This window comes from Crassostrea angulata, chromosome 3 (assembly GCF_025612915.1).
Source record: "Crassostrea angulata isolate pt1a10 chromosome 3, ASM2561291v2, whole genome shotgun sequence".
NCBI classification, from domain to species: domain Eukaryota; kingdom Metazoa; phylum Mollusca; class Bivalvia; order Ostreida; family Ostreidae; genus Magallana; species Magallana angulata.
In genome coordinates this window covers 28,175,959-28,184,088 of record NC_069113.1, presented here as the reverse complement: position 1 = coordinate 28,184,088, position 8,130 = coordinate 28,175,959, and the positions used below count along the sequence as shown (strand labels likewise).

The window sequence follows — 8,130 nt, the reverse complement described above, 5'->3', positions numbered from 1 at the left end:
TTTACATAGGAATATATAGAAGAAATTTTAAAACTTTCTTCTCAAAACCTATGACGCCAGGAAAGCTCAAATTAAAATGGAAGCATCCTCGAGAAGTGAATATTCTTGTTTATTCAAATCATGGTCCCCTGGGGTAGGGTTAGGCCACAGTAGAGGGATCAAATTTTACATAGGAATACATAGAGAAAATCTTTAAACTTTCTTCTCAAAACCTATGACGCCAGGAAAGCTCAAATTAAAATGGAAGCATCCTCAGGAAGCGAATATTCTTGTTTGTTCAAATCATGGTCCCCGGGGGAAGGGTTGGGCCACAGTAGGGGGATCAAGTTTTACATAGGAATATACAGGGAAAATCTTTAAACTTTCTTCTATGACGCCAGGAAAGCTCAAATTAAAATGGAAGCATCCTCAGGTAGTGTAGATTTTAGTTTGTTCAAATCATGGTCCCCGGGGGTAGGGTAGGGCCACAGTAGGGGGATCAAGTTTTACATAGGAATATATAGAGAAAATCTTTAAACTTTCTTCCCAAAAACTATGACGCCAGGAAAGCTCAAATTAAAATGGAAGCATCCTCAAGAAGTGAGTATTTTTGTTTGTTCAAATTATGGTCCCCTGGGGTAGGGTAGGGCCACAGTAGGGGGATCAAGTTTTACATAGGAATATATAGCGAAAATCTTTAAACTTTCTTCTCAAAAACTATGACGCCAGGAAAGCTCAAATTAAAATGGAAGCATCCTCAGGTAGTGTAGATTTTAGTTTGTTCAAATCATGGTCCCCGGGGGTAGGTAGGGCCACAGTAGGGGGATCAAGTTTTACATAGGAATATATAGAGAAAATCTTTAAACTTTCTTCCCAAAAACTATGACGCCTGGAAAGCTGAAATTAAATTGGAAGCATCCTCAGGTAGTGTAGATTTTAGTTTGTTCAAATCATGGTTCCCGGGGGTAGGGTTGGGCCAAGGTAGGGGGATAAAGTTTTACATAGGAATATATAGAGAAAACCTTTAAACTTTCTTCTCAAAAACTATGACGCCAGGAAAGCTCAAATTAAAATGGAAGCATCCTCAGGATGTGAATATTCTTTTTTGTTCAAATCATGGTCCCCGGGGGAAGGGTAGGGCCACAGTAGGGGGATCAAGTTTTACATAGGAACATATAGAGGAAATCTTTAAGCTTTCTTCTCAAAAACTATGACGCCAGGAAAGCTCAAATTAAAATGGAAGCATCCTCAGGTAGTGTAGATTTTAGTTTGTTCAAATCATGGTCCCCGGAGGTAGGGTTGGGCCACAGTAGGGGGATCAAGTTTTACATAGGAATATATAGAGGAAATCTTTAAACTTTCTTCTCAAAAACTATGACGCCAGGAAAGCTCAAATTAAAATGGAAGCATCCTCAGGAAGCGAATATTCTTTTTTGTTCAAATCATGGTCCCCGGGGGAAGGGTAAGGCTACAGTAGGGGGATCAAGTTTTACATAGGAATATATAGAGGAAATCTTTAAACTTTCTTCTCAAAAACTATGACGCCAGGAAAGCTCAAATTAAAATGGAAGCATCCTCAGGATGTGAATATTCTTGTTTGTTCAAATCATGGTAGTAGTAATAGCGACCATACAGGGGGTAGAGAACAAAAGACCTTTTGTTCTGAGAACAATAGAAATGGTAATTGGATACCCTGGGGGGACTGAACCGTGACCGAAATGGGGTCACCCTAGATCTATTGTCCTGTGAACAATGGGGGGTATTCCCTATTGTTAGACGAGGGGGGTATTTAACAATGAGACGGGTGAAAGGATGACCTTGACTATGGTTAGACGAAGAGGGGTATTTAACAATGGGTTATGATTTTTGGTGTCAAGGTAAAAGTCTTATTGTTCATTATTGTTACGGTGATGACTTTGACGTCATGAAAATTGGTGATGCATACAGAATGTATATAAGCAAGAATCATTAAAATGCATCTGAGTATATTAAATGTTGTTTTTTAAGTATATAAGATATGGTTATTCTTATACTACCAGAGGGGTATTTAACAATAGGTTATGGTAATGAGCAGGATAAAGCGCGATAATTATGGTAACCTTGACACGGTTACAAAAAGACCTTTTGTTCTGAGAACAATAGAAATGGTAATTGGATACCCTGGGGGGACTGAACCGTGACCGAAATGGGGTCACCCTAGATCTATTGTCCTGTGAACAATGGGGGGTATTCCCTATTGTTAGACGAGGGGGGGTATTTAACAATGAGACGGGTGAAAGGATGACCTTGACTATGGTTAGACGAAGAGGGGTATTTAACAATGGGTTATGATTTTTGGTGTCAAGGTAAAAGTCTTATTGTTCATTATTGTTACGGTGATGACTTTGACGTCATGAAAATTGGTGATGCATACAGAATGTATATAAGCAAGAATCATTAAATGCATCTGAGTATATTAAATGTATTAATTGCCTTAGATATAAGTCTGATGTAATGCATTAAAAAAATGATAACAAAATTTACAATGAATGGACGAGTAGAAATTGATCATGGTATCATGTCGCATACGTGCAAAGGGCAATCACTCTACTATCTTTCCAGTACACCGATAAACAATAAACGACACAGTTACAGGATAAGTCCTGTACGACCTGACACAGTGTGCGTCTGACCCAAGTTGACCTAGAATGATCTCATACAATAGAAAAAAGTGATGATAGGAACATTTTTTTTTTGTATATATAATGGTATTTATGTTTATAGCAAACTCTTAAATCTTACGGCACAACTGACACCCTTGAAAAGCGTATTTTATTTTAAATTACCACTTTTATCGACCTTAGAATAATGAGTAACCTATCACACACAAATTACCATTCGTTTGGCTTCAGTAAATATGATTGCGTGGTGCAGACTTTTAGGCACCCTCTCCAATCCTGTTAACAATAAGATTCATTTTTACAAAAAATCTGATTACACTCTGATGCAAAATAGATATCATTTTATCATGCGCTCTTTAAGAATTTGACCCGAAATATATACTTTAAACTTTACACCTGTAAACAGATGTTTAGTACATGTCTGACAAGTACAATTTGTGGCTAAAAGTTTTTAGACTAAATAATGAAAAAAATAAAACAATGTTTTAACACTTTTAATAAATGATCTTTGAAAAAAAACAAATGAAACTGAAATTATGTGATTTTAGTGTCTTCTGAAATCACAAATAATGACCCAAGTCTAGATTTGCGCCGACTTTCACCATCGGTTTCGCTCAGTAATGATCCAAGGCTAGATCAACTTCCGTAATTGCATTCAATCAGTTCTTGGTCTAATGAATAAGAAAAAATATATGAAGTTAGGTTAGACATTAGAATTCAAATACACACACTTGATCATAAAACAGAAAGAAATCATAAAGAACAAAAATATATTTACATATATAAAATTCAAACAGAGTAAAAAGAAATAGAAGTGGTTTTACCTCTTAGCAGGACGGAGGTGGTATCTCCCACCACCCCGGGCTGGTGGTGGTGGTGGGGGCCCTGAACGAACAGTAGGCTGGGGTGTCCTCTCTGTTTGCACTGTTGCAAGTGCTTGGCGAGGTGGTGCTGACGGTGGTGGAGGTGGAGGCATACTCCTCGGCCTCACCCCCATCTCAATCTATGTATGAAAGAAAGACATAATATAAAGCTATAATACAAACAATTTAGTTGCAAGTTACTTTACATAAAAAAGTATATTGAATGTGGCACATGGTAAAGAACTAAAGATAGATAAAATACTAATATAAAACATTACTTACTTCCTCTTTGGGATGGGTGTTGTCCCTCATCCTCCTGGCGGTGAGGCGACGTCTGCAACAGTGATACATACACCTCAACCCCCACCCCAGGAGGAGGAGGAGGACCAAACACAGGGTCCCCATACTGAGCTCAAATGCTGAAAAAAAAAACCCAAAGAAATTAGATCTTCTTCATTCTGGTTTAACTGAATTTAAGACAGACTGTATTTAAATTATATCAAAACAGTTTTTGTAAATTGAGTAACTCAGTTACTTACATGCACAAGACATTCAGCAACAGGAATTAGTATATCATGCAGAAAAAGAAAAACAATTATGGAAGAAATGAAATTAAAGAATAAAGTAATGAATTGAAGCAAATTGTGCTAATTGTGCAAACTGAATTCTTGCTCAGGTTAAAGTGTACCCAAAAAAAAAAAAAAAAAAAAAAAAAATTAAATCCAAGTTTCATTTGGATTTTTGCATTTCATGCCTCTTAAAGATTTTTTTTTCTCAAAAATTATATCATTGGTATCATTTAGTATTTCATTATAATTTTCCCCAATTACATTCATTGGAAAAACATTTGGAAGAGTTAAGTGATGTTTTTTTTTAATTTTTTGACAGTAAATGAAACAACACAGGAAAATAAATATGGGAAGAATTAATAAGCTAAAAAAAAAATAGACATATTTACTTTGATTATTGGAAGGGATAGTGTCTCCAGAGGTGGAAATCTGGTCACTAGACTGAGTAGTGAGGGGTGTTGTGGTATGTAACCTATTCTGAGTAGTGAGGGGGGTGGTGATATGTAACCTATTCTGAGTAGTGAGGGGGGTGGTGATATGTAACCTATTCTGAGTAGTGAGGGGGGTGGTGGTATGTAACCTATTCTGAGTAGTGAGGGGGGTGGTGATATGTAACCTATTCTGAGTAGTGAGGGGGGTGGTGTTATGTAACCTATTCTGAGTAGTGAGGGTGGTGATATTATGTGTCCTAGCCTGAGTTCTGAGGGGGATGGTTGTGGGTAACCTATCATGAGATGTCAGGGGGGTAGTTGTGGGTGTCCTAAGCTGAGTAATGCGGGATGTGAATACGTGTGCCCTACCCCGAGTAGTGAGGGTAATAGATGTGTGTGTCCTAGTCTGAGTACTGAGGGGAAAGGATGCGTGTACAGTAGACCGAGTAGTAACGGTATTGGGGGAATGTTCACGAGACTGGGAAAAGATTGATGGCTGTGTATTGCTAGGGATGGATGCTTGAGTATGTAACGGAGTGGTAGTTTTTGGGGTGGATGTAAATTGCCGTGTCCGTTTAATGACGAACGTTGTGCCTGTTGAGGTTGAACGGTGCGGACTCGTATCTACAGTAAATGAATAACTAGAAAACATAAACAGGAACAAAATTCCAAAGTAATAATAAAAAAAAACCAATTAAACAAAAAAGGAATCAGGACAACACAACACTAACTGAACAATCAATGACTTACAATCATCTGTTTCCCCATACATAATAACGGTTGGTGTTGGTGTTACTTCTGAAAAAAAAATCATAAAAATTTCAATAAAAATAACGTTATTATATCATTGTATTGAACACTTGCAAATAATGCAACCAATATGTACCTGATGGGCAGATTGGCTTGCCGTTGGCGATTTTGCAAGGCATTGCGGTCGCGAAATGAAATGTGAGATCACAAGTCACGCACACATTCCTTTGTAGCCAGCAGTATTTTACATGGTAGCGATTGGTTGAAAGTATGTAAAACTGACAGGAGGCGGGGTTTTCCCACAAGACGGTACTTCTTATGTTTAGAGAAAGACAGAAAAGATAGATAGAAAGGATAAATTTATGAGGCAATCCCCACCCCATAAAAAGAAATGGAAATTGAAAATTTTTTAAAATCACATAGTAAAATTATCGCAAATATACCCCCCCCCCCCCCCGGCAAACACAATTATCCTTCGGACACCCCCCCCCCCCCCTTCCCGGAAAAAAATTCTCGTTCCGCGCATGTGACAGAATGATTTGTTAACAAAAGATTACCTGAACAGTGTAGAACGGGTGAATCTGTATCCAACATCACAATTTCCCGTATGTTATTCTCCAAACAAAAATGTACATAATTTTCAATGGAAGCACATGATCCCTGAATGAATAACTGTCCGATGGGTTCACTGGAAATGATTTTTTTCACATAACACTGTACAGTTACAACTTGAGTCTGTGTCGGACAAACAATTTCACCACTGCAAAGCGAACCTAAGACATTAGAATGACAAAAATCACATACCGCTGATATGTTTCCGACTAGAAGAGCACAAATTATAAAACAATACATTTTGAAAGAAAAATACAAAAATTAGCGGTTTAAGTTGTTATCTGAATAGATTGAATGTAAATGATTTGTATGTGTATGGTTTTACTTAAATATCACACAATATCTTTGTTTAACTGATTAGAGTTGACACCAATAATGAGAAAACTGGAACATTTCATTGTGTGACCCGCATAGCTATGTAATGTGATGTCAGGTTACCCTGATCACCTTTTAAAGTGATGATGTATCGCTAAAGGTCGTTACTCATTTTTGATGGAAAATTTAAAATTTAATTGGAATACTCTCTTTTTGACGAAAAAGTAAATGCTTCATTCCATTTTGTGATTAAAGATACTTAATTTACCAATGATATACATCCAAAAAATCACATGTTTTCGGCGTATAAAAACGAGACAACACCCTAAATTTTTGTCTTTTACCTCCCAATATGGACAAGTATGTTTTACTTTCAGTGTTGATGTATTTTTATGTCAATATAGTACAGTTACATGTATTTTAAATTTTTTTTTCTTTAAAGAAGGTGCATCTGCGGTGAAATTAGACACATCATCCGGGATTTGTCCCGGATAATATCCACACTCGGGGATATTCCGTGCCCGTGAGTGTTTGAATTGTTTATGGAATTTGGAAATTACCTAACACAGGTCCGATAGATATGATTTTTATTTATTCATTTTATTTCTTAAAGAATGGAGGAGCTTTCTGAAAAGAGGAAAGCAAGGTATGTCTTTTTTTTTTTTTTTTTTTTTTTTTTGTTTTGTTTTGTTTTGTTTTTTTTTTTTTTAATTTTTACCCACTTGAAATAAGAATTTTATTTTACATTTATTTCAGCACCCCTCTGACGTAAGTTAAACATCGCTTTAAAACTCATTTATGGCACTAATACACACACGTGCGTAGAATCATGCTTTATATAGTGTATTCATGAAAATATATGTTTAATTTTCAGTACACCAGATAAACGCCCCCGGGGTCTAGGGTTAGTAAATAGTTATGAAACTTACAAATACATTGAATTAAAAACGAATATGTAATGTTAGAAAATTAATACTTAATTTTTTTTTTTTTTTTACATTTCTTTTAGACTTCCACCAAATGCCCCAAGAAGGCTAATGTTAGTATCATAATATTTACATATAACATGTTGTTTTTTTTGTTTTGTTTTTTTTTTACTCAAACATTACTAGAGTAAATTTTCAATGAGTTAAATTTATATGATTTATTTATTCACTTTCAAGTACCCACGAAGAGGTCATCACTATAAGTGATGAGTAAGTAAAGATCTTTGACATTTCTGTTCATAATTTTCTTTAAACCCCTCCCCCCTTCCGATATCCCTTATATTTATGGATATTATTAATTTTTCTGTTCAAGTTCTACATCGTTGGAAGTGGATGAGTTGGATTTAAGTAAAAGGTTCGTATTTTTATCTTTAACACGAATTACAATTTTTTATGTAAATTTTATGGACGTTTTACTGCCATATTAATGAAATCCTTTGCTTTAAGAACACGAATTATATATTTGTATAAATGCTAACATTATACTTATATATTGCTGTAAACCTTTTTTGTAGCCTGACCTCAACATGTTTAATGTACGTGTTTTCTTTGTTTTCGTATAAGAATTTTTATCTATTTGAATTTATGATTTATTTTAAAACTAGATATTTTTTCTTGTAAAAACTAAATGTGCTTTCCCCATTTTCTTGCAGCAAGGAAACTGAGGAGGTCCTTGCTAATACCGTGTGAGTACAATTTTATATCATCATTTCATTAACTACATTAGACAATTTTGGAGAGGACTTTTTAGCCAACGCCTGCTGTACATTTATACTTATACAAAATACAATGCTGTTTAAATTGATGATGATCAGAGAATTCGACTTCTCTCTTTTTATTTGACTCCTCTTTTTCTACAGCGTGGACTCCACGCCTGTGGAGGAAATGTCACCGGCTGCGGAGCGTTAGCCCAGCCGTGGATCCATTTGGAGACAAGAACATCGGATAATTAAGGCTACGCCTTA

General features: G+C 35.9%; 1 protein-coding gene and 1 pseudogene across 1 annotated transcript; both read right to left on the bottom strand.

The window, feature by feature from the left end:
• Window positions 1-2,930: 2,930 nt before the first annotated feature.
• Window positions 2,931-4,123, bottom strand: LOC128175344 (protein cappuccino-like). Its single transcript, XM_052840885.1, has 4 exons — window positions 4,042-4,123; window positions 3,785-3,921; window positions 3,464-3,642; window positions 2,931-3,310 (listed from the first exon to the last, which is right to left on the bottom strand). Exons 1-4 carry the CDS (start codon window positions 4,052-4,054, stop codon window positions 3,295-3,297), a joined length of 345 nt encoding a protein of 114 aa, XP_052696845.1. The 5' UTR covers window positions 4,055-4,123; the 3' UTR covers window positions 2,931-3,294.
• Window positions 4,124-4,427: 304 nt separating this feature from the next.
• Window positions 4,428-5,274, bottom strand: LOC128176831 (uncharacterized; annotated as a pseudogene).
• Window positions 5,275-8,130: the final 2,856 nt, after the last annotated feature.

Coding starts and splice junctions, on each gene's coding strand:
- LOC128175344 (XM_052840885.1), bottom strand. Junction 3,643..3,784: donor ACACCCATCCCAAAGAGGAA/GTAAGTAATGTT, acceptor TTTCATACATAG/ATTGAGATGGGGGTGAGGCC.